We start from the raw sequence: 26,511 nt of genomic DNA on the forward strand, positions 1-26,511 counted from the left end.
TGGGATCTTAAAGTATCCCCATCTATTCTCCACTCGGGAAAATAATTAAAGTAACATTCAGAACCATTGAGACCGACACAGGCCTTTGAGTGAGTTCAATTCAAAAGCAAAAACAGTCCGAAAGCAGGGGAGAGGTGCAGAGGAAGCCTTTCTAAACTTCAGGCTGAGAAAGCAGGGGAGCGGCCCCTCTCCGGCGGGTGCTCTCGGACTCAGCACCCTCCAGGACACCTAGTCTCCCCCTGCTGCCGCCAGCCTTCCCCCGGCCGCGGGTCCCCTTCCGGGAGGCCGGCGAGGCGCCAGGACAGCAGGCAGCGGGGCCGCGGCAGCCGGGGCGGGGGCGGCGGTTGCTCCCCGCCCGGGAGGGTCAGGAGGTGATGGGAAGAGGCGGAGGCAGGAGGAAAAAGGGAGGTCGGGAGGGAGTGTCCGGTCCGTGGGCGCAGACAGCTCTGCCGGACCTCCCGCTCCCCCAACCCTGCCGCCGCAGTGAGCCCCGCAACGCGAGAGGGGAGTCCGCCGGAGCAGAAGGGAGAAAATTCAAAACGAGTTTACTCAACCTCGTCTTGGCTCCGAGGCCCTGCCATGGAGACCAGCGCACTACGCACGCGCACCCCTCCGGGAGGCGCAATTCAGGCCCTTAAGGTTAGGCCCTTCTCGGCCACCGTCGCCCCGGTCTCTTCCGAGTCGTTTTCCTGCCCAGCACTTCCGCTCTGCAGCCTGAGGTAAGAACACACGGTAACGACGCATAAAAAACAGACAGGGGGACCTTTGTCACCCAGGGTTAGGGAGCAGGAAATGGAATGTCTGACCGGAGAAGGGAGTTTTAAAGGCAAATAAGAGAACCTGAGTTCCGTGTGGCTAAATAAATAAAACCTCCACTCCCGGCGTTCAGAGCGCTCCCTTCTGGGGTTTGTAGTATCTGGGCGCTGAGGCCGAAGTATCCGGCCTAAAGACACCCTCTAAAAAATCAGGTTCGAGCTAGTTCTTTTCCCTGTCTGTCTTCCTAATCGATTACGGGTCTGATAGCGCAAACATAGAAGTGTTTAGGGGACTGGCTGCTCTCAAGACTGTGCTTGACTGATCGATGTTTCCTGAATCTCGGGATAGGTAGTTGATGTGTGCGGGCTGGGCGCCTGCGCAACGAGAACCTCGTGGTATGGTCTGAGGAAGCTGAAGGTAGCAGATCCTACCTTCCACGGCTCTTGCCGCGTGCTGACTGTCAACGCACAGATCTTTGTGGAGGAGTCTCGTGTGCACTTTCCGCCATGGCACAACTCCAGGCACGGTTCTACACCGAGAACAAGAAGTAAGTATGCGTCTCGGCGTTTGCCCCTGCCTTCCCGGAGCCGATCTGGCTTTAAGACCCGGTTGGGTTTGGACCCTGTAGTCACTGGTAGTCCTTGCGGTTTTGACTGGGAATATACGTTAAAAGAAACAGACAAGGTTTAGTCAATCAAAGCTGAGAGGAGTTTAATAAGAATCTGGCCGGAATTAGAAGGATTTAATGCAAATAAGATAACCTGAGTGCCTGATAGAATAAAAATAAAAAAGACTTCATTCGCCCTCCCCTTCCCGTGCCCCTCACTTCTGCCCTATGTTGTCCCGTTTGGAAGCGGTGGACACGATTTAGCTGGCTTCCTGGATCTCCGTTTTCCCACCCACCTTCGTGAACGCTTTATAATTTCAATGTGTGTGGAAGGAACCGGGCTTCGAGTTTGCTTTCGGAATGATGCACACACTACTTCATAATTTGAGGGGTGAATAGTGACAGTTCTGTTTACAGGCTGTCCGCTAATGGTGTCTCATGGTTTCTGAAAGCACGGCTTCATTTGCTCTTCTCAACCATATTAGGAATTGGATCTATGAAGTTACCGACTTGATTAGGTGTGTGTGCCCCAGTTAGTGTGGTAAGACATAGTGTGATAAAACACCATGACCAAAAGCAGCTTGGGGAGGAAAGGGTTATCTGGCTCACACATCACCATCAGAGGAAGCCAAGGCAGGAGCTGAAGCAAAAACCAGGAAAGAATGCTGCATTGTAGCCTGCCCTCCCCATACCTAGCTAAGCCTGCCTCTTCTGAGACGGGGTTTCTCTATAGCCCTGACTTATCCTGGAACTCACTTTATAGACAAACTCAGGACCACCTGCCCAGGGGTGGCACTTTCCACAGTGTGCTGGTTCTCCCTACATTGGTCATTAATTTAGAAAATGTTCCCACAGACTTGCCTTCAGGCCAATCTCATTGAGGCATTTTCTTAATTGAAGTTCCCTCTTAGATGACCATAGCTTCTGTCAGATTGACAAAACTAACCAGGACAGTGTGCACGTATATGTTTATTTGTGTGTATTTATGTGTTTATATATAAATAAGCCATATAGATGGCAGATTCACTAGTGATACATAGGGAGTATGGGTGAGATTCAGGTGCATCATAGTAGTAGAATTGTACAACCATCAACACAATTCATTTATAAAAAGTTCACCACTCTTTAGTTCCCACTCAGTCCCTTAAACACGCCCCACCTCTGTCAACCACTTACCCACAGGCCATCCATCTCTGTGTGTGTGTACATGCTGGACATTTTGTGTAATGAGATTATACAAACTGTGGTCTTTTGTGGCTGGCATCTTTCGCTTACTGTGTTTTTTATAGTTTAAACATAAGGCAGACTATCATAATACTTCATTTATTTTATGGCTAAATAGCCCATTGTATGGCTCGTTTTCTCTTATTGTCCTGTTAGACATTTAGGCTGTGAATAGTGGCTGTGCAAGTATTTATGTACACTTTGTATGTGCAGCCCTCTCTGGCCTGGAACTCACTGTGACCGAAGGCTGGCCTACCCACTGATCTACTGGCCTTAGCCTTCCAAATGCTGGGATAAAGGCCTATGCCACCATGCCCAGAGTGTAGTTCTGGGGTCAAATGGCAAGTCCACATTTAACTTAGAGCTATTGGCACACTCTTTTCCACAGTAACTACTCCATTTTACATTACCACCATCAGTGAATGAGGGTTCCTCTTTCTCTGTCTGGATCTTCACCAACACTTTATTTGCACAATAATGGGTTCAAAGTGATATTCATTGTAGTTTGGTGCTGTGCCTGTTGGTCCTTGCTCTTTCACTAGAAAACCATCTATTCAAATCCCTTGCCCGTTAAAAAAGACTTCATTACTGAATTATAAATGTTCTTTATATATTGTGCATACAAATTCCTTACCAGATAAATGATTTGCAAATGTTATTTCTTTTTGGGTCTTTTATTCTGCCTCCGCTCATATATTATTCTAATTTAGTTTGTACAGCTATGAAGATCTAACTAAAGTACTGCTGTTATTCTTTAACTTGGACTGCTACAGTGGTTCCTTGTTGCCTACACAAAGAATTAAAAACTATTTCATAGTATATGGGATTTAAAACACTATGTATCTTTAGTCTCATCTTTGAACACTTCTTAAAGTAAAATCACTGCCTGAAATAGGAGTAAATTCCTTTGGTCTGCCTCTGGGAGGGATTAAAGGCATGCGCCACCACCTCCGGCTTTGGTTTGTTTTTCTGTGTAGGCCTGGCTGTCCTGTAACTCCACTGTGGACCAGGCTGGGCTTGAACTCACAGAGATCCATCTGCTTCTTCCTCCCAAGTGCCTGCTTGATTCTTTGAGAATAAAGACACTTTACATCATTTTGGTTTTGCCTTGTAGCAAATGTCTGGCATGAAGGACCCAGTAAATAGTTATTGAATGAAGAAATTGAGATTTGCTAAAATATGTGTAGACATAATACTGACATATCATTTCCCTTTTATAGCTATGCCGTAGATGATGTTCCTTTCTCAATCCCCGCTGCCTCTGAAGTTGCTGACCTTAGTAACATCATCAATAAATTGCTGGGGACCAAAAATGGTAGGTATATATGCTCCAAGAAGTTAGGAGAGGACACAGTGCCACCAACTACACATAAATACAATTTTGTTTTGACACAGGATTTCCCCTGTAGAATCCTGGTTGTCCTGGAACTTGCTCTGTAGACCAGGCTGACCTCAAACTAAGAGATTCACCTATCTCTGCTCATAACTATCTGTAATTTCAAAATCCAATACCCTCACACAGACGTACATACAGGCAAAAGACCAATGCACACAAAATAAAAATAAATTATAAGAAAAAAATAAGGTCTGGAGAGATAGCTCAGTGAATGGAAGTGTTTCTGTGGAAGCATGTAGACCAGTGTCCAGATCTCTAGGACAGGCTGGTGTGAACCTGCCTATAATCTCAGCACACTGGGAGTAGAGGTGGTCTCCAGAGTGAGCTGGCCAGCCAGACTAGCCCAACATCAAGTTCTGGGTTCAGTGAGACCTTGCCTTAATATTTAAGGTGGTGAGTGACATTCAACATTAGCCTTGAACTTACACACTCATGCACTCACGTATGCTCACGCACATATGTAAAAAAGAAGACGCAATTGGTTAATGCATTCGTTTTGATGTGGTCGAAACTGAAGTCTTACCAATCATTTAAGGCTCGCTGGTTTACACGATATAGTAGAGGATAGAGGAACATAAGACACTCTGTAGAGCCACAACATAGCTCAGCTAGCTAAAGGCTTGCTGTCCAGTGCTGCAAGCCTGGTGACCTGAGTTTAATCCTCACAACCCAAGTAAAAGTGGAGAGACCCAACTTCACAAAGTTGTCTTCTGACCACCACATGGGTGCCATGGCGTACACAATAATAAAAATAAAAAATAGAAAGACACTTTGGAGATGTAATTAACCAAGCCCAGAATGTAAGAAATACAAGATGTTGACCTGCTTTCCTCAGTGAGGAAATGACAAGAAAAAGGAGGGGGAGTTTTAAAGATTGAGTAAACACATTAACCAGTTAGGTGCCAGCTTTCAAAAGCCTACTACACAAAATGAACAGCTGTGCCTGATGATACACACCTGCAGTTACAGTGCTCTAGAGACTGACAATGAGTCTGAGATAGCCCTATTTATCTGTCTAGCCTCTAGAGGCTAGCCTGGGCTATGTATGTATGAAACCAGTGTGGGCTACACAGTAAGACCCAGTTTCAAAATATAAGTTACATTAATTAAAAAAAAAAACCCTCGTGAATAATGACCTGAGTATTTGATAATAACATGGCTAATTGCTGTTTGTTTTGTTTTTTGAGACAGGGTTTCTCTGTGTAACAGTCTTGGCTGGCCTGAAAGTCTCTTCATAGAAGACCAGGCTGGCCTCGAACTGACTGCGATCCACCTGCCTCTGCCTCTCAAGTGCTGTTGTTAAAGATGTGCGCCACTACTGCCTGGCCATAGTTTTTTTTTTAAATATTTATTTATTTATTATGTATACAATATTCTGTCTGTGTGTATGTCTGCAGGTCAGAAGAGGGCACCAGACCTCATTACAGATGGTTGTGAGCCACCATGTGGTTGCCGGGAATTGAACTCAGGACCTTTGGAAGAGCAGGCAATGCTCTTAACCACTGAGCTATCTCTCCAGCCCCTGCCTGGCCATAGTTAATATTTAACATTGTGTTTTAAGTTTTTATATTTTAGAGACACATAGTAAAGCCATTTACAAACAAAATGGTATGGTTTCTGAGGTTGCTTTAAAAGAGAATGGAGACAGGAATAGAAATTATTGATGAGTTGTTTAGTATTAAAGCAGGATGTATGTGTTCACGGTTATTTATATTTTTATGTATGTTGTACATTTCTGTATAATGGAATCTTTTTAAAACTCAAAGAATGGGCTTCAGGTGGTATTCAAGCTATTTTCTAGTCTGTTGACCTCTTGTGTACTCAATAAACCATTCTTTTAAAACAAAAAGATGAGATTATTAGAGTGTTTGATGAGTTAATTGAGTGTTAGAACGTGTGCTTAGCATACATATACCTGGGTTTGAACCCAGGCTCCTAAAATAATTATACCACCTTAAAACCAAGTATAAGTTAAGAGAAAAGTATATTGGTTCTTTAGAAATCATGTAGTCAAGTGGCATGGTGGTGCGCACCTTCGATCCCAGCACCATGATGGCACAGTCAGGTGGACCTCTGTGAGTTCAAGGCTAGCCAGGTCTACATAGTGAGTTCCAAAGACCCTGTCTCAAAAAGCCAGAAATCAGCCAGGCAGTGGTGGTGCACATCTGTAATCCCAGTGCTCAGGAGACAGGCAGGCAGATCTCTGTGAATTCGAGGCCAGCCTGGTCTACAGAGTGAGTTCCAAGACAACCAGAGCTATTACACAGAGAGACCTTGTCTTAACAAAAACAAGTCATTCGGTATGCTACATGAGCCCTGAGAAGTTGTGGAACAACTGGACAGCAATGGGTACTGCAGACGTGATTGCTTTGGGGCTCCCAAACATGTGACACTGATATTCTTAAAACCCTTACTCTTTTTTGCAGAGCTCCACAAACATGTCGAGTTCGATTTCCTTATCAAGGGCCAGTTTCTTCGAATGCCCTTGGTCAAACACATGGAACTGGAAAATATTTCATCGGTAAATCCAAGTACTGCTTATATTCGATTAAATATATTACTAAATATTTTAAGTAACTGCTTATAGAATCAGCTTCAATTGTTTTCAACACCCAAAATTATTTTGCCCTCTTTTTTTTGGTTGTTTTTTTGTTTTTCAAGACATGGCTTCTCTGTGTACCCCTGTCTATTCCGGAACTTGCTCTGCAGACCAGGCTGGCCTCTGCTTCCAGAGTTCTGTGATTAAAGGCGTGCGCCATCACCACCTGGCCTTTTGACTTTTTCTAAGTGTCTCAGAAAACGTTTTTAAATCACATTTACTTATTTACATATTATATGGTATGTGTAGGTGCCACAGCATGTGAAGATGGAGAGCAGTTAGTGGGAGAGTGGAGGTCAGCGCTCTCCTGTGGGTCCCAGGGATTGAGTTTACGACCTCGGGCCTGCTAGCAAGTGCCAGAGTACAGCATCATTGTACATGTCTCAGAAAATGTGGGTTAGGTTATAGTGATTATGATACCCTATAATTTTTAAACTTTCTTTTGTTTTTTGTTTGTTTGTTTGTTTGTTTTTGGTTTTGTTTTGTTTTTCAAAACAGCCCTGGCTGTCTTGGAATTAACTCTGTAGATCAGACTGGTCCCACACTCACAGAGATCTGCCTGCCTCTGCTTCCCAAGTGCTGGGATTAAAGGTGTGCCCCACCACCCAGCAAACTTTCTTTAATGTTGTTTTTATAACTAAGACTATCACCAGGAGCTGGACAGATAGCCAAGTGGTTAAAAGCACTAACTACTCTTCAGTGGATCTGTGTTCAATTCCCAGCACCCACATGGTGGCTCACAACTGTCAGTAACTCAATCTCAGGAGATCTAACTCCCTCTTCTGGCTTGCTTGGGCACTGCATATACATGCAGGCAAGATACAAAATAAAAATAAATCTAAAACAAAAGGAATACAGCCAAGAGTAATGGTGCATACCTTTAATCCCAGCACTCAGGAGGCAGAGGTAGTCAGGTCTCTGTAAGTTCACCAGCCTGGTCTCCATATGAGTTCTAAACTAACCAGGGTTATATAGTGAGATCCTGTCTGGAACAAGAAAAACAAAAGGAATATTTGGAATCAGCAAGATGAGTAAAGGCAGTGGCCACAAAGCCTGATGACCTGAGTTCATCCCCAGGACCCACCTGGTGGAAGGAGAGAACCAATTGCTACAAGTTGTCCTCTGACCTCCATGTGCACTGTGGAATGCATGGATGCACACTCACACAAGATAAATGAATGTAATAAAATGTTTACAATATAATTTGTAAGTTCTCCTATATTTTGTGGTTCAAAATGTTATAAAATACGTAAGAGCAAACTTGTCATTTTATCCATTTTTAAGTGTGCAGTTCAGCAATGTGAAGTATGGTACTGTGCAGCTATCACCACTGCCCATTTCCTGAAGAGTTCTCTCCTCACTGAGAAATATGCTTGGATTTTTGTTTATCTAAATATTTTCTTACATAAAATCTCTCTTTTGGGGGCTAGAGAGAAGGCTCCATGGTTAAGAGTGCTTGCTGTTCTTCCAGGGGACCTGAGTTCAGTTCCCAGTACCCACACTGGGCAGCTGACAACTGCCTCTGATTCCAGCTCCAAAGGGATACAGTGCTTCTCTTCTCCACCGTCCTCATGCACATGTGCCCGTGCACATACACATAATTAAAGATAAAACTAAATGTTTTCTAAAGCTCCCCTTTTATTCCCACTTTCAATGTAAGTTTTCTGAGGCTACTAATTTTTATATTCTTAGCTGAATCTGAGGCCAAAGAAAACCTTGACTTTTTAAGCGGCTCCCAAATTTTCTGTCTTCAAAGTAATATTTTGAAACTGTCCCCTGATTTATTTTCTGTTCTCTGTGTGACTAGGAAGAGGTTGTGGAACTAGAATATGTGGAAAAATACACCGCACCCCAGCCAGAGCAATGTATGTTCCATGATGACTGGATCAGCTCAATTGAAGGGACAGAAGAATGGTATGCCCGGGGGTGTGCTTTTTGTTTTCTCTCTCAAGATTTTTTGTTGTTGTTGTTGTTTTTTTTTTTGGTTTTTTTCAAGACAGAGTTTCTCTGTAGCTTTGGAGCCTGTCCTGGAACTAGCTCTTGTAGACCAGGCTGGTCTCGAACTCACAGAGATCCGCCTGCCTCTGCCTCCTGAGTGCTGGGCTTAAAGGCGTGCGCCACCACCGCCCGGCTCTCTCTCAAGATTTATTCACAATTATGTATACAGTGTTCTGCCTGCATGTCAGGAGAGGGCACCAGATCTCATTATAGATGGTTGTGAGCCTAACCTCTAATCAGTACTCCTAACCCGAGCCATCTCTGCAGCCCGATTCTTTTTTCTTATGTACATTCTTCAGTCTTTGTCATCCACAATGTGACTGTTTCTCTCTGATTCCTTTTTTTCATAAAAGCAACTTTGTGCTGTGTGTATTGGTGACCATGCCAAACAGGCATTTGCAGTCAGTGCATTGAAGAAGAAAAAAGTGTTTATTATTAGATTTTCTTTGTTTCAAAATGTTGTGATATTTGTATTTATATAAGTCAGCAGTCGTTGATACTTAAGACCAGAGATACACACTGCTTCATAGAGGAGAAAAAAATTAATGTTTATGGCTGCAGATCCCCCTAACCTACCACCATGAAGATTCAGGCATGCTGCTGTAGGGCTAACATGAGCAGCCTGAAGTCAAGGAGGTATGGATGAATGTCTTAGAGCACCAGTTCTCAATCTTCCTGATGCTGTGACCCTTTAATATAGTTCTTCATGTTGTGGTGACCCCAACCATAAAATTATTTCATTGCTACTTCATAATTGTAATTTTATTAGTGTTTTGAATTGGAAATATCTGATATGCAGGATATCAGATATGTGACCCCCAAAGGGGTCTTGACCCATGGGTTAAGAACCATTGTCTTTTTTTCTTTTCTGTTTGTTTGTTTGGAGTGGGGGGTTGTTTGTTTGCTTGGTTTGGTTTTTCAAGACAGGGTTTCTCTGTAGCTTTGGATCCTGTCCTGGAACTTGCTCTGCAGACCAGGCTGGCCTCAAACTCACAGAGATCCTTCTTCTGCCTCTGCCTCCCGAGTGCTGGGATTAACAGCATGCACCACCACCCACCACCACCACCTGGCAAGAACCACTATCTTGCTGAAAGATCAGAGAAATAGAGCAGCCAGCCACTAGAGAGAGACTTTTTCTTTTTTCTTTTTCTTTCTTTTTTTTTTTTTTTTTAAATATTTATTTATTAAGTATACAATATTCTGTCTATGTGTATGCCTACAGGCCAGAAGAGGGCACCAGACCCCATTACAGATGGTTGTGAGCCACCATGTGGTTGCTGGGAATTGAACTCAGGACCTTTGGAAGAGCAGGGAATGCTCTTAACCTCTGAGCCATCTCTCCAGCCCCTCTTTTTTCTTTTTCTTTTTCTTTTTCTTTTTCTTTTTTTTTTTTTTGAGACAGTGTTTTTCTATAGCTTTGGAGCCTGTCCTGGAATTCACTTTGTAGACCAGGCTGGCCTTGAACTTACAGAGATCTGCCTGCCTCTGCCTCCCAAGTGCTGGGATTAAAGGTGTGCACCACCACAGCCCAGAGAACCACTGTCTTAAAGCAAATGGCTACTACTGATCCTAATCCTACTGGCTTTACTTAAAGAAAAATACCTTAAAGAGCTGGAGAGATGGCTCAGTGGTTAAGAGCATTGCCTGCTCTTCCAGAGGTCCTGAGTTCAGTTCCCAGCAACCACATGGTGGCTCACAACCATCTGTAATGGGGTCTGCTGCCCTCTTCTGGCCTGCAGACAGACTGTTGTATACATAATAAATAAATAAATATTTTTTTTAAAAAAAGAAAAATACCTTAGGAGTTGATCAGAGGAGTACCTTACTTCCATCTTTCCTTTTTCGGGGCCATTTTATTTTTATTTATTATTAAGTGTTTTGTTTTAGGGTGCGTGCGTGTGTGTCTATGTAGTCCTAGCTGTCTTCCTATATAGACCAGGCTGGCCTCAAGCGCAGAGAGATCATCCTGCTTCTCTTCCAATGTCGGGGTTAAAGGTGTGCCACCATGCATGGCTTGGTTTTCTTTATTCTTCATGATTTTCCTTTTTGCTTTGGTATTGTAGGGGGTGTGTATGTCTGTGGTGCTGGACATCAGATTGAGAGGCTTCTGCTTACTGGACAAGTGCTGACCACTGAGCTATATGCCCTCCCTGTTTTTCTTTTGAATAGTATTCAGTGGTTAATTAAGGAATGTTAGGCTTTACAAGCAGTTTGTATTGCTTTGAAATCTATAACATTTTCAACAATAAAAGTGAAATCTCATTGTTTCAGTGGTTCAGAAAATTAGTGTAACATCTGAGCTGCTGTTATACTTTGACATCTTGTTCTTCATGTTAAAGAGGAGTTTACTTTGCCATTGCCATAGAAACAATTGGTCATCATCTTATTGTATTTCATAGTATTTCTTCCCATTGTAGGATCCTGTCTGGTTCTTATGATAAGACCTCTCGGATCTGGTCCTTGGAAGGAAAGTCAATAATGACAATTGCGGGACATACAGATGTTGTGAAAGATGTGGCTTGGGTGAAAAAAGGTAGGATTATACGTAAGAGAAACCCTAAGACTTAAAATTGAACTAATTTTAGTCTAGTAAAAAGGTAGGATTATACGTAAAAGGAGTCCTGAGAGTTAAAATTGAACTAATTTTAGTCTAGTAAAAAGGTAGGATTATACATAAAAGGAGTCCTGAGAGTTAAAATTGAACTAATTTTAGTCTAGTAAAAGAGTGATTGGGTGTACAGAGAAACCCTGGGGGGGGGGGGACACAACACAGGAAGGGAGGGGAGGGAGGGAGGGAGGAAGGGAGGAAGGGAAAAGAAAAACCAAAAAGAAGAAGCACTTGTGTGTGTGTTTCTATGGTTTTAGTTTTTTGTGTAGCTCTGGCTGTCCAGAATGGCCTCAAATTCACAGAGATCCACCTGCCCCTACTTCCTAAGGGCTGGGATTAAAGGCGTGCATCACCGCCATCCAGCAAGAATTAATAATTTTTAAATCCATAGATTGCTGTTTGTTTCTGCCTGGTCCTGGAATCTGAACCCAGGATTTTGTGCGTGCTGGGCAAGCACACTGCTGTTGAGGCATGTTACTAGCTTCAAATCCAGGAATTTACAGAAGTAAATCATTACTAAAATTATCTGTACATGTTCTAGTTATTAAGTATATTGAACGCATTTTTCCTACTTTTAAAGAATCTTTTCTTTTTGGCGACAGCAGGGGGTGGTATGGTCACAGGATCTCACTGTACAGGCCAGGCTGGCCTGGAACTCGGCCTCCTGAGGGCTGGGATTGCAGGTGCATTTTCCTCTTTACTATGATAACTCTCTTTCAAAAGCAGTCCATCTGATTATTATTAAAACAGTCACAAAGATGCTGAGTGATTACAAAATAAGATGCAGTTAAGATTTTGTGCTAACTTGTTTCTTGTTTTCTCTTTTCTTCAGACAGTTTGTCCTGCTTGCTACTGAGTGCCTCAATGGATCAGACGGTTCTCTTATGGGAATGGAATGTGGAGAAGAACAAAGTGAAAGCCCTACACTGCTGCAGAGGTCATGCTGGGAGTGTGGACTCCATAGCGGTCAACAGCTCAGGAACTAAAGTGAGTAGCCAGTGTGTTGCCACTATTGTGTTGAGTTAGAATGTAAGCAGCTGAGTAAACATTTTATATATACATACATATATAGTCCTAATGATTTTTCTAACTTCCATAACAATCAGAACCTAAAAAATAGTAAGACTTTAGATCTAAAGTAAATACAATAAGATAGATATATTTATTAGATTTACTTCTTCTAGATATCTGTCTTTATTATATTCTATAAGTTACATTTTAAAAATTGGAATAAGCCCGGCGGTGTTGGTGCACATCTTTAATCCCAGCACTCGGGAGGCAGAGGCAGGCAGATCTCAGAGTTTGAGGCCAACCTGGTCTACAGAGTGAGTTCAGGACAACCAGGGTTACAGAGAGAGAGAGACCTACCAAGTAAACTAGTAATTTCTTTAGATAACCTTAAATAATAGTCATTGACAATTTTAATTTATCAAATTCTTTTTTTTTTTTTAAGATTTATTTATTATGTGTGCAGTGTTCTGCCTATATGTATGCCTGCAGGCCAGAAGAGGGCACCAGATCTCATGAGCCACCGTGTGGTTGCTGGGAATTGAAATCAGGATCCCTGGAAAAGCACTCAGTGCTCTTAACTTCTGAGCCATCTCTCCTGCCCTTATCAAATTCTCTTAAAGTGCTCTGTCATCTATTAAACATCTAGATGATACCCAAGCCTTAGCACACTAAGGCTAATGTTAACGGCTTATTTTATTATTAGTGTTAACATACATCTTGTACTTGACGTGAAACTAAATCCTCAGTCTGTTGTTTTTGTTCTTTGATGCAGGTTCTTACTGCATCAAAGAACACTGTAGCCCAGGTTGTCCTGGAATTCTACTTATGTGGTCCAGTCTGGCCTCATATCCCTTTTGACTGGCCTGCTTCAGCCTCCTTCTGAATACTGGGATTACAGGCATGAGCCACCATTGCCCAGTCTGGCCTATTCTTTATTATAACAAAATGGATACAAACCAAAAAGTAATGACCTCATTGCCTTATGAAGGGTTGCAGACCCTCTTTTATTTGAAAGTTCCCTTTGCTGCATTGGAGAATTGCAGATTTAAGAGTGTTCTGCGGGGGGCTGGAGAGACGGCTCAGAGGTTAAGAGCATTGCCTCCTCTTCCAAAGGTCCTGAGTTCAATTCCTAGCAACCACATGGTGGCTCACAACCATCTGTAATGGGGTCTGCTGCCCTCTTCTGGCCTGTAGGCATACACACAAACAGAGTATTGTATACATAATAAATAAAGAAATATTTTATTAAAAAAAAAGTGTTCTGCGGGGGCTGGAGAGATGGCTCAGCGGTTAAGAGCATTGCCCGCTTTTCCAAAGGTCCTGAGTTCAATTCCCAGCAACCACATGGTGGCCCACAACCATCTGTAATGAGGTCTGGTACCCTCTTCTGGCTAACTGTATAAATAAATAAATAAATAAATAAATAAATAAATAAATAAATAATAAAAGAGTGTTCTGCAACTTTGAGTAACAAAGAATGTTTGATGCACTCAATGATAAAGGTTTATGATTTATCTTGAGTCACAGAGATTATATGTTGTTGAATACAGATTTACATGAATTAACCATTCTTGTCTTTTGACTAGGAAGTTAGACCTGTATTTTACTTATACATGGGCAGAAACTCATCTTCAGTTTGTTAAAAACACAAAAGAAAAGTTGTGATAGCCAAAGAAAGAACGAACAAGTCAGAACAAGAAAGTGATAATGCATTTGGGCCTCAAAGCTCTGAAATGAGAGCTAAATGTAGCGAGCATACCTCAACCCTTTATGTGTTCCCAAGTCATTTGTGTTCGATTTGAGCCATATTCCGGTGTTCTCTACATGAAATACTTCTAGTTTTATCCCTTGTCCCTTGCAGGGAAATGTGTTTCTTTCCCCTAGAAAATGTCCAACTTTATTTCTCAGGATTTATTTGTAAAGGTGCTCAGTATAGGTTAGTTGCCCACTCTGATCTAAGCAGCTGTGTGGGACACGGGCGCTTATAAGCATGGCAGCTGGTTATGGAGATCAAGGCCACAGCTTCCAGAAGACTGGGAAGCCAAGTATGATTATCGAGTAGTAACGATTACAGAGCCTGTGTACAAAGAGATGAAACAAGCAAAGCAAAATTTGGAAAGTAAAAATGGGGGCAAGGGGCAAATAATGTAAGTTATTACATATGCTTTCTCCTTCATATGTATCTAGTTTTGCAGTGGCTCCTGGGATAAGATGCTAAAGATCTGGTCTACAGGTATAAATATTTTTTTGTACTTTGACTTATTAATCATGTTTCTAGAATTTTAGTGAAACTTTTACTTCTCATATTTGCTGTAAAAATAGACCAAAGTATTTTAGTATATACAAAAAGAAGTATAGTATGAAGACAAATTATATTTGTTTTAAGTTTTTTGATTCTTTTTGAAAGTCACTGATTTGCTACATATATATAATCTTAGATCTGAGAATGCACTTAATTAAAAAAAAAACCTGGAAGTTATTTTTTGAGTAGTTTTAACTCATCTTAAGTCACTTAAAAATGAGTTTTGAGTGACTGAAAAGATGGTTCAGTGATTAAGAGCACTTGCTGCTCTTGCAGAGGACCCAGATTAGTTCACACATTCACATAGCAGCATACAGCTATCCTCAACTCCAGTGTCAGAGGATCTGACACCCTCTTCTGGCTCCTGGGCACCAGGCACATGTGGTATACACACATAAATGCAGGCAAAACATGCATACATATAAAAATGTCTTTGAAATTTTCTGTTTGAGGCAGGATCTTTTTATAGATCCCTCACTGTCCTGAAGCCTGGCACTCGCCATATAAACCATCCTGGCTTCAAACTTGTAATCCTCTTGCCTCGTTGTTCCTCATACTGGGATTACGATCATGCACCACCATACCAGCTTATTTTGAAAATACAGATGAAGGAGAGGACAGATTCTTAAAAGAAGTTAGGAAATGCTGATGGGAACAAAAGGAATGGGGACAAACCCACACACCTTCTTAAACTTTGAGACCTAACAGCTGTATATGTAAAAAGATCAAAAGACCCCGTTACTTCTGATGGAATTGCTGTTTACAGTTCAGACCCCAATTAAATCTCACAAAGTAGTTAATGAGTTCAGAACCAGTTTAATCAACTTTAAATAATTATGTGTAATATGGCAGAAAATATACATATTAGTAGATGTTATAAAAATGCTTAAAGCAAACAATTTTTGAAAAAGAATGTAGTTTAGTTTCAATTGTTTTCCTTTTATGAAATGTCTTATTCTTTGATAGTATCAGGTAATGAGATACTGTTTGGTACAGCTATTACTGTTAAGGGATTTATAATCTAGTTAGGAAAAATAAATCAATATTCATGAAAGTTACAAAATATTAAAATCTATAGTTTTCAGTCTTAGTATTCTACCTGACTAAATGATGTTTATAACAAAGATCTTTCCAAAATAAAAAAAGAATTAAGAATTATCCAAGGACCTGGACATAATAACTCATTGATAAAGTACTTGCCTGGCGCTAGCGTGGATCTCTAGCACTACAAAACAACTATGAAGCATTTTTATTTTTTAAAAAAGGAAATAGTGAGATTAAGCATGGCTAAAGTACATCTTCTAACCTGTGTTTACATTATTTTCTGCATGGCATAAGTATAATATGGCCATAGTAACTTAGTCTGAATTAAACAGGAAGCAGCTTTTCATCATTCTGATAAAATGGTCCATATTTTTAACAATGAGCATAAAAACAGTAAGATTTCAAACAGTTTAATTTTGAGTTTTTTTAATATGCTTTAACAGTCTTTTCCATGTTTGATTGCCAATCCAGGAAATGTTTTTACTTTTGCTGCTACTAAGAATTGAGTCTAGGACCCCATGCGTGCTGGTCGGGTGCTTTAACATTGCTACAGTCCCCAGTGGTCAGAGAGAATGTTTATATACAGTTTGTGTTAACCAAAACAACAAGGAATATACATTCCCTAATTAGTCAAAAAAGAAAACTGTATACCCAAATGTAGGACATTCTTGAAGTTTACCATTAATAGTAACTAAATTTTTCAATATTAAATACTATTTTCTATGATGTAGTTCCTACAGATGAAGAAGATGAAATAGAAGAATCCACAAATCGGCCAAGAAAAAAGCAGAAAACAGAGCAATTGGGGCTAACAAGGGTAAGTTTGTTTTTGTTTTAATTAAAATAATAATCACATCATTTTCTCCCTTTCCTATCCAACCTCCAACTCCTTCCATGTATCCATCCTTAAGAAGCTCATCTCTGGAAGAAAATATTTCTGTCATTCTCATCCTTAGTCCCTGTAGTGCGAGGCCCCATGAGATTTCCTTCCTCCGTGTTAGCATGGATAGAGTCCTGTCCAGTCTTAGTTAGGCAGCCCTACTGCTGAGGCTGTCATTGATGAGAGAGACAATCTCAGATTTCATGGTCCTCAGGCTTTTAACAATCTTTCTGTCCCCTCTTCTACAATGTTCCCTGAGCCTTAAGTACAGGAGTTGTGTTGTAGATGTATCCGTTGGAGCTGGGCATCCCATGATCAGTTATTTTCTGCATTTGACTAATTGTCGTTTTTTGTAATAGTCTGTCTGTTAAAGTATTTGTGAGCATTGACTATATTTGGCTTTGGTCTGTTTGATGAAACTATGATAATTCAGCAAATCTTTTTTTTTAATTATTTTTATTTTTATGTGCATTGGTATTTTGCCTGTGTAAGGGTGTTGGATCCCCTGGAACTGTAGTTACAGACAGTTGTGAGCCACCATGTGGGTCCTCTGAGGAGCAGTCAGTGCTGTTAACTGCTGAGCTAGCTCTCCACCCACCTCCTTGTTTTGCCTGTACTCTCCTTTATCTTGTTGCTTCAACCATGGTTATGCTTTCCTTCAGTGTGTACTGGGTTTTTTTCTGAGAATTTGGATAGTGTAACATCTGAATCAAGCTTACAGAGTGATAGGGTTATCATGGTACATTTTTATCATTAACTCTTGATTGGCAGTAATTATCTGACTGTCTAATACTATTTATTTCATATACTGAAGATAAAATCCATTTTAGAGCTGCTAGTTGTATCCTGAATCACTAGAAGTCATTAATGTGAAGTTTAATTCTATTGTTTAGCAGTTAGATCTCATTAAACAGAGTTTGTTTAGTTTGAGACAGACTCTTGCTGTGTAGCTTAGGCTAATGTGGAACTCACTGGCTTGGACTGGTCTCAAACTACAGTAGTTCTTCAGCTTCCTGGTTGCTGGGACTCAGGAATGTGTCACTATACCTGACTTTTTTTCTTCCACCTTAAATCGTGATTGAATATATTTGATGTAATTAGATACACTTACATAATGATTATCATATTCAAATTACTATGTCCATCACCTCCCACAGTGCACTAGCTCTTCAATTTTTTATAACAAAGTTTGTGCTCTTTGACTGATATTTTCCCATTTCTACCAAATCTGGCGATGACTACTCTACTGTCTGCTTTTATGAGCTTGACTTTGATCCGTTTTGATATAAAGGTGTTTGTTATGCTATCTAACCTTGTTTATTTAATGGTAAGGAGAATGGTGAGTCAGCTGTGCCATTGAGCGTATGACCATACATTAGTTATTATAGTCATCACTAACATAAATATAAAACTGTTGAAACTAAGGTGGGACAGAGTAATGACTCAGCAGAATAGACCACTGGCTCCAGAGGACCCAGGCTGGTTTCTCATTTCTGAATGACAGCTCACAATTTCCTGTAACTGCAGATCCGGGGGATCTAATGCACCCTCTGGCCTCCTCTTGCATCACAATTTCCTGTAACTGCAGATCCGGGGATCTAATGCACCCTCTGGCCTCCTCTTGCATCACAATTTCCTGTAACTGCAGATCCGGGGATCTAATGCACCCTTCTGGCCTCCTCTCGCATCACAATTTCCTGTAACTGCAGATCCGGGGATCTAATGCACCCTTCTGGCCTCCTCTTGCATCACAATTTCCTGTAACTGCAGATCCGGGGATCTAATGCACCCTTCTGGCCTCCTCTCGCATCACAATTTCCTGTAACTGCAGATCCGGGGGATCTAATGCACCCTTCTGGCCTCCTCTTGCATCACAATTTCCTGTAACTGCAGATCCGGGGATCTAATGCACCCTTCTGGCCTCCTCTCGCATCACAATTTCCTGTAACTGCAGATCCGGGGATCTAATGCACCCTTCTGGCCTCCTCTCGCATCACAATTTCCTGTAACTGCAGACCCAGGGGATCTAATGCACCCTTCTGGCCTCCTCTCGCATCACAATTTCCTTTAACTGCAGATCCGGGGATCTAATGCACCCTTCTGGCCTCCTCTCGCATCACAATTTCCTGTAACTGCAGACCCAGGGGATCTAATGCACCCTTCTGGCCTCCTCTCGCATCACAATTTCCTGTAACTGCAGATCCGGGGATCTAATGCACCCTTCTGGCCTCCTCTCGCATCACAGTTTCCTGTAACTGCAGACCCAGGGGATCTAATGCACCCTTCTGGCCTCCTCTCGCATCACAATTTCCTGTAACTGCAGACCCAGGGGATCTAATGCACCCTTCTGGCCTCCTCTCGCATCACAATTTCCTGTAACTGCAGATCCGGGGATCTAATGCACCCTCTGGCCTCCTCTCGCATCACAATTTCCTGTAACTGCAGATCCGGGGATCTAATGCACCCTTCTGGCCTCCTCTTGCATCACAATTTCCTGTAACTGCAGATCCGGGGATCTAATGCACCCTTCTGGCCTCCTCTCGCATCACAATTTCCTGTAACTGCAGATCCGGGGATCTAATGCACCCTTCTGGCCTCCTCTCGCATCACAATTTCCTGTAACTGCAGATCCGGAGATCTAATGCACCCTCTGGCCTCCTCTCGCATCACAATTTCCTGTAACTGCAGATCCGGGGATCTAATGCACCCCTCTGGCCTCCTCTCGCATCACAATTTCCTGTAACTGCAGATCCGGGGATCTAATGCATCCTTCTGGCCTCCTCTTGCATCACAATTTCCTGTAACTGCAGATCCGGGGATCTAATGCACCCTTCTGGCCTCCTCTCGCATCACAATTTCCTGTAACTGCAGACCCAGGGGATCTAATGCACCCTCTGGCCTCCTCTCGCATCACAATTTCCTGTAACTGCAGATCCGGGGATCTAATGCACCCTTCTGGCCTCCTCTCGCATCACAATTTCCTGTAACTGCAGATCCGGGGATCTAATGCACCCTTCTGGCCTCCTCTTGCATCACAATTTCCTGTAACTGCAGATCCGGGGATCTAATGCACCCTTCTGGCCTCCTCTGGCATCAGGCGTGCACGTGGTGACAGTGCAGACAGAAAACCTATACACAGACTTTCTCACTGAAATCAGTACAGTTTTGGTTTTATGTTTGCTTTTAATTAAAGTTTAACATACATTAAGAAGCTTAAGCGTGGGCTGGAGAGATGGCTCAGAGGTTAAGAGCATTGCCTGCTCTTCCAAAGGTCCTGAGTTCAATTCCCAGCAACCACATGGTGGCTCATAACCATCCGTAATGAGGTCCGGTGCCCTCTTCTGGCCTTCAGGCATACACACAGAATATTGTATACATAATAAATAAATAAATAAACAAACAAACAAACATTTTAAAAAAAAAAAAGAAGAAGCTTAAGCGTGCTGGGCAGTAGTGCTGCGCGCCTTTAATCCCAGCACTTGGAAGGCAGAGACAAGTGGATCTCTGGGAGTTCAAGGCCAGCCTGCCTGGTCTATAGAGTGAGTTCCAGGTCAGCCAGAGCTACACAGAGAAACCCTGTCTTAAAGAAACAAGTATCAATCAATTAATAAATAAAAACATTTTTAAAAGCTATGAATGAAGACACATGCTCACAAATTAGAACTTTAAGGAAAGGATTGAATTTAGCGCCTCGTTATGCTAGACAGATGCTGTGCAGGTGTTCCTTGTTGAATGTTAGGTGTTGTAAGTTTCCCAACGTTGGGTTCCACATGCCTACAAGTACTTGAGATAATGACTTTTTTTTAGAGCTATAACTGGCTGACATTATCTAACATACTTAATTTATGCCTCTTTGAAAGCAAGAAGAGCTCATGTGTAGCCCAAGCTGTCCTAAAATTTCTGGGCTCAAGCAGTCCTTTTGCTGTAACCTCTCCAGTACCCAAAAGTACAAGGCTTGCCTCACTGCATCTAGCTACGTACTAACTTATATATAAATTTATTTTGAAATGTATTTATTTTTATGAGTATGAGTGTATGTCTCTATATTGTACGCATTCTGTTGCCTGAGGAGGCCAGAAGAAGGCATCAGATCCTCTGGGACTGTCATGTGAGTGACTGAGAATTGAACCCAGGTCCTCTGGAAGAATAGCCAATGCTCTTAACTGCTGAGCCATCTTTCTATCCCCTGACTTTAAATAAAGTGTATCGTTTAGAGCTGGGCATACTGCCACATGCCTATGATCCCAGCACTAGGGAGGTAGAGGCAGGAGAACTGGGAATTCAAGACCAACTTCAATTACATAGTGAGTTGGGGCCAGCATTGGCTATATGAAACATTGTCTGAAAATAGAAAAGAAATTATGTAGCACTGTACTTTTGTTTTTGTTTAAATACAGTAGAATATAATTTAAGCCCTAGTTAGTGCTTTGATACTGAATTGTGAAATCCCTGGTCATATTTTTAGCTTGTTTATATGTGGAAACCAGTAGTTTCAAGATTTTCTTTTTCAATTTTTAAGTTTATGTGGTATGTGTTACTGTGTGTGATGTCATATGTGTAAGGTCAGAAAACAATTTATGGGAATTGATTCTCCTTCCACCATTTGGGTCCCTTGGTTAAACTTAGTTCATCAGTCTTGACAGCTGACACTTATCCACTGAGCCCCTTCATATATAAGACAAAGAGAGAAATGTCTATCTTGGAGAATTACTATAAAAACAATAATCCACTGGGGAAAAATCTGGCCTATCTACTTTAGACATTGACATCTCTTTTATTTTGGCAGGGTATCATTATGTATCCCTGGCTGGCCTGGAACACAAGAGATCCCCCTGCCTCTGCCTCCTGAGTACATCATCACACCTGACCCTAAAATCTACTCTTGTTTCAGTTACTCTGTGGTGAAGATATTTTTCCCTTCTGGGGGCCTTTTATTTCTAGACTCCCTTGGTGACCCTCTCTGGCCACAATGAAGCAGTTTCCTCGGTGCTTTGGTCCGATACTGAAGAAATCTGCAGTGCATCTTGGGATCACACAATTAGAGTGTGGGATGTTGAGTCTGGTGGCCTTAAGTCAACTTTGGTAAGACTTAATTTTGGTGTTCCTCTAGTTAACATTGAGCTTGTCAGTAATAAATTTCTCTTTGGTTAAATGTTCTTTCCTTTTATTTTCAGACAGGAAATAAAGTGTTTAATTGTATTTCCTATTCTCCCCTCTGTAAACGTTTGGCCTCTGGAAGCACAGATAGGCATATTAGACTGTGGGATCCCCGAACTAAAGGTATGTTGTATCCAGTGGGGAATATTTAAAAAGATAAGTTTCTATGAAAATTCTTTCGGTGTCTTCTGCTTCTCTTTCCTAAAACCACTGCATTTTCTTCGTCTTCATCCAGATGGTTCTTTGGTGTCGCTGTCCCTCACCTCACATACAGGCTGGGTAACATCAGTGAAGTGGTCTCCTACCCATGAACAGCAGCTGATTTCAGGCTCTCTAGATAACATTGTCAAGCTGTGGGACACAAGAAGGTAAATGTGGGGACTTGGAAGCATGGTTCAGCAATTAAGAGCGCTTGCTGTTTTTCCAGAAGACCCAGGTTTGGTTCATACTGTCTCATGTAACAAATACTAATACTCAAAAAAAGTCCCAGGATTGGGCTGCAGGCATAGCTCAGTAAGTAGAGCGTTGGCCTTGCACACATGAGGACCTTGGAACCTAGATAAACAAGGTGAATGGTGTTGGGCATGCTGGTAGTCTTAGCACTGAGGACTTTATCCTTTATCTGGATCCCCCTGCAGGACTGGATGGTTATAGGAGCCGAAATCTGGAACTCTGACCGCCATGGCACTGCATGAGTGTATGGTGCACAGCAAACACCCAGACACAAAATAATTAAGTGGTTGTTTTTATATTTTAGAAAAATAGGTTTATGAGGGAAACTTGAGAGTTTTGATTTGATTATGTCTGTTGCCCATCTGGCTTTTATGTATTTAGGAATATAAACATACCAAACTTAAGGAAAAGATTTGGGATAGAAATATAAAGTATAAAAGTGTGAAATTGACCTTATTGTGAATAAATTTTTGATTTTAAATAGCATTTTTCTTGAGTGTTTGTTATAATAAATGAGAAGTATTACTAATTGTATGTTTGTATTGAAAAACACTGCATTCATGTAACGTGTGTATTTTCATCTTTAGTTGTAAGGCTCCTCTCTATGATCTAGCTGCTCATGAAGACAAAGTTCTAAGTGTGGACTGGACAGACACAGGGGTAAGAAGTTAGAAATTACTTGGTGAAGAAAGGATAGACCTTATGCTTAAAGTTAACAGGATCTTTCGGGTTGGTCTGATCTGATCTGGTCTTTCTTTGGCTGTCTAGAACTCCCTGTGTAGACACTGCTGACTTCAGACTCTGAGCTCCGCCTGTGTCTGCCCCCTGAGTGCTGGGATTACAGGCTTGTGCTACAAAAAAATTGTTTTTACATCTCATACCAAAAAACTGAAAACAGATTTGCTCTTTAAGAGTAACAAAAGTTGAAGTTTTAAAACAAGTCTCCCCCCCCCCCCCATATATCATTTTGTTTCTTTTGGCAGTTCTGGGAACTGAACCCCCAGGGGTTCACCTATGCTAGGCAAGTGGGCTACTACTTGGCTATATATCCAAATCCCATATGGTCCATAAATTCACTACTTCAAACTGATTGTATCACAGTATTTCTAGTTTGAAATACCTCTTTTAGAAGGTTTTTTGTGATGAGACCAGGTCTTGATATGTAGCCCTGGCTGAACTCAAGCTAACAGCAGCCTCCCCTACCTCATCCTCCCGAGTGCTGGAATTGCATGTGTAGTTTACATAATTAATTCTACATAATAGAAATGGATTAAAAAATGTACTTCAAGAATTATAATCAGCCATGCAATGGTGGTGCACACCTTTAACCCCAGCACTTAGGGGAGGCAGAGGCAGGAGGATCTCTGTGAATTTGAGGCCAGCCTGGTCTACAGAGTGAGTTCCAGGACAGGCTCCAAAGCTACAGAGAAACCCTGTCTCAAAAAACAACAACAACAAAAATTATAATCATTTTTATGTGCATATGTTATCTCTTGTCCAAGAATTCTTTCAGAATGTAGGTCCTAGAGCTACTTGGTATAATCTGCAGTGTACATTTGCCTGAAAATAATACACTCTTTTACAACGTGATTATTTCTAAATGTGGTAGCTCACACCTGTAATCTCAGTTCTAGGGAGGCTGAAGCAAGAACATTGCTGCAAATTTGAGGCCAGCTTAGGCTATAGTGTAAAAACATATCTTCAAAAAGTAAACGGAGCCTTTGTTGTTTTTTTTTAATATTTATTTATTTATTATGTATACAATATTCTGTCTGTATGCCTGAAGGCCAGAAGAGGGCACCAGACCCCATTACAGATGGTTGTGAGCCACCATGTGGTTGCTGGGAATTGAACTCAGGACCTTTGGAAGAGCAGGCAATGCTCTTAACCGCTGAGCCATCTCTCCAGCCCCCTGTTGTTGTTTTTTTTAAGTCCAAAACTATTTTAGTTCATTATATACCTTGGCAAATACTTCATTGGAAGTAAAATAACATGCTGTGTCTCAACCAAAATAATTGATTGTTTTTAATATTTTGTACACTGTATAGTGATGTAGATTGAGTGTTCCTTATCGGAAATGCTTTGGATGTGCAGCTTTTCAGATTTTGGAATATTTGCACATTTATGAGATATCTTAGAATGGGTCCCAAATCTAAATGTGAACTTCCTTTTGATTCTGCTGCCTAGCTATTGGCCATTCGGTTTTTTAATTAGACCAATCAGGTGCCTTAGGCAGGCAAAGCAACGCATCTTTACATCGTTGAAATTGGCCCAAAGCCTTGTGTGTATCAGCATGTGCTCTACCTGTAAGCTACATCTCCAACCTACACTGCAGACCTTTGGATTGGGGATGCTCAACCTAGTAGCGGAGATGTTTGTTTTAATATGTCCCCTTAAATACTGTTTCAAGCTGTGCAGTTTAACATACATCAAATCGTTTGTGTTAGTATATGACATCAAAGAAGAAGCAAAACTGTTTGGGTATAGATAGAAAATATGGTCAGAATACAAGATATATATACGCACGCACACACATATACATACATATCTTGTATATATATTCATATGCACACTTCGTGTGGGCAATGTCTTGCCAAGCAGTGGTGGCATGTGCCTTTAATCTCAGCATTTGGAGGCAGAGGCAGGCAGATCTCTGTGAGTTCGAGGATAGCCTGGTATACAGAGTAAGTTCTAGAACAGCTATGGCTACACAGATCCTCTCTCAAAAAAACAAAATGAAAGTCGTATTTAATCATGTCTAGCTACTGTATACTTATATTTACTTTTCTCTCTTTTCACACAGCTACTTCTGAGTGGAGGAGCAGACAACAAATTGTATTCCTACAGATACTCACCTACTACTTCCCATGTAGGGGCTTGAACATGAAGGATTGTTCAAAAATATTGTTGGGTTTTGTTTTGTCTTTCGTGTCTTACTGTTGTGTCATAAACTATGAATGAAATTGCAGAGGACTGGGGATATAGCTCAGTTGGGAGAGGGATTCCCTAAAATGTGCAAAGCCCTGAGTCCTGTCTCTAACACGTGGAAAGAAAGTCGGTGTGGTAGTGCATTCCTGTAATCCCAGGACCTGGGAGGTTAGCAGCAAGAGAATCAGAAGTTCAAGGTCATCCACCCCCCACTGTATAGGGAACTCAGAAGCAGCCTAAGGTACATGACAGTGTCTCAGAGAAAGAAGTCAGTGGCTAGTCCTCCAATACCACTGTCAGTGCAGAGATAGGAAGCCGCCCTTTAATATGTGTATAATGGTTCATCTTTCATAATAGCTGCATTTTACTCTCTGTCTTTCCTTTTTATAAAACACAATAAATGTGTGGCCTGAATTGTTTACCCTATGCAGACCCCAAAAATTTAATTGAGTTTTAAAGTACACTTTTAAAAATACTGGTTTGAAATTAAAATTTGCCTTTGAACTGTTATAAAAGGATATATTACAAATACAGTAAGTAATTTTGTCTCTTCTTTTTTCTATTTGAAGAAAAACCTAGAAAAGACTAATATTGGGGCTGGAGAGATGGCTCAGTGGTTAAGAGCATTGCCTGCTCTTCCAAAAGGTCCTGAGTTCAATTCCCAGCAACCACATGGTGGCTCACAACCATCTGTAAAGAGGTCTGGCGCCCTCTTCTGGCCTTCAGGCATACAGACAGAATATTGTATACATAATAAATAAATAAATTTAAAAAAAAAAAGAAAGAATTTAAAAAAGAAAAGACTAATATTGCACCAGGCAGTGGTGGTACACGCCTTTAATCCCAGCACTCAGGAGGCAGAGGCAGGTGGACCTCTGAGTTTGAGGCCAGCCTGGTCTACGAAGTGAGCTCCAAGACAGCCAGAGAGCTACGCAGAGAAACCTTGTTTCAGAAAACCATCATTGCACATGCTTGTAACCCCAGTACTTAAGAAGTGGAAGCAAGAGCTTTAGGACTTCCAAATCATGACTGGCTTCATAACTAGTTCAAAATCAGAATCAGGATGAACTACTACTAATACCACTCAGCAACTTCCTAAATTTAAAATTAGGCCTAGTTCCAGGATAGCCAGGGATACATACAGAGAAACCCTGTCTAGAAGAAAAAATTATAATACCTGTCAGCTCACCATTAGGCATCTTTGTTTTGCTTCATTCATTAGAATAAAGATGGTTAGGGACCTAATGATGCATTAGGCAAAGTGCTAGTAGGCAAGGCTGCAGAAATACATGAGACTGGAACAGTGAAGCATCTAAGGGAAAGAACAGACTGGTACATAAACATGATACACATGTTCTGTGTAACTTCCTGGGGAGACGAACACAACTGTTCACTGTAGACAGTGGGCCAAAGAGGATTCCACCAGCTTAGTGAAGCCTGAGTTTATCAGACAGACTTTAGGAGCATGGCGACACAGTGACAGGTGAATCATCAAAAGTCTGCTCCAGCGTGAGCCACAGCGCCCAAACTCCTCTCCCTGTGCCTCTG

At 41.5% G+C, this 26,511-nt stretch overlaps 2 protein-coding genes across 7 annotated transcripts in view; one reads left to right on the top strand and one right to left on the bottom strand.

Annotated features, from left to right (window-relative positions):
- The window catches only part of Carf (calcium responsive transcription factor), a 36,405-nt gene extending 35,607 nt beyond the window's left edge, over positions 1-798 (bottom strand). For 2 of the 5 annotated variants that reach the window (XM_075956123.1, XM_075956119.1), the window contains exon 1: positions 555-639. The gene's annotated coding sequence lies outside the window, so the exon portion shown is untranslated. Of the gene's footprint in view, positions 1-554 lie in introns of all 5 variants that reach the window. The other 3 variants (XM_075956121.1, XM_075956122.1, XM_075956124.1) reach the window with 3 other exon arrangements.
- On the top strand, positions 305-25,389 carry Wdr12 (WD repeat domain 12). 2 transcript variants are annotated; one of them, XM_075956137.1, is made up of 14 exons: positions 305-719; positions 1,105-1,303; positions 3,808-3,902; positions 6,410-6,504; positions 8,390-8,496; positions 10,998-11,113; positions 12,021-12,175; positions 14,387-14,432; positions 16,277-16,362; positions 21,367-21,507; positions 21,600-21,705; positions 21,818-21,950; positions 22,623-22,695; positions 24,839-25,389. In XM_075956137.1, exons 2-14 carry the CDS (start codon positions 1,263-1,265, stop codon positions 24,914-24,916), a joined length of 1,272 nt encoding a protein of 423 aa, XP_075812252.1. In that variant the 5' UTR covers positions 305-719; positions 1,105-1,262; the 3' UTR covers positions 24,917-25,389. The 2 variants fall into 2 exon arrangements, with proteins under 2 accessions (XP_075812252.1, XP_075812253.1); XM_075956138.1 differs by having other exon boundaries at positions 712-968.
- The last annotated feature ends 1,122 nt before the right edge of the window (positions 25,390-26,511 follow it).

The sequence above is a fragment of the Microtus pennsylvanicus genome, chromosome 22 (assembly GCF_037038515.1).
Source record: "Microtus pennsylvanicus isolate mMicPen1 chromosome 22, mMicPen1.hap1, whole genome shotgun sequence".
Lineage (NCBI taxonomy): Eukaryota > Metazoa > Chordata > Mammalia > Rodentia > Cricetidae > Microtus > Microtus pennsylvanicus.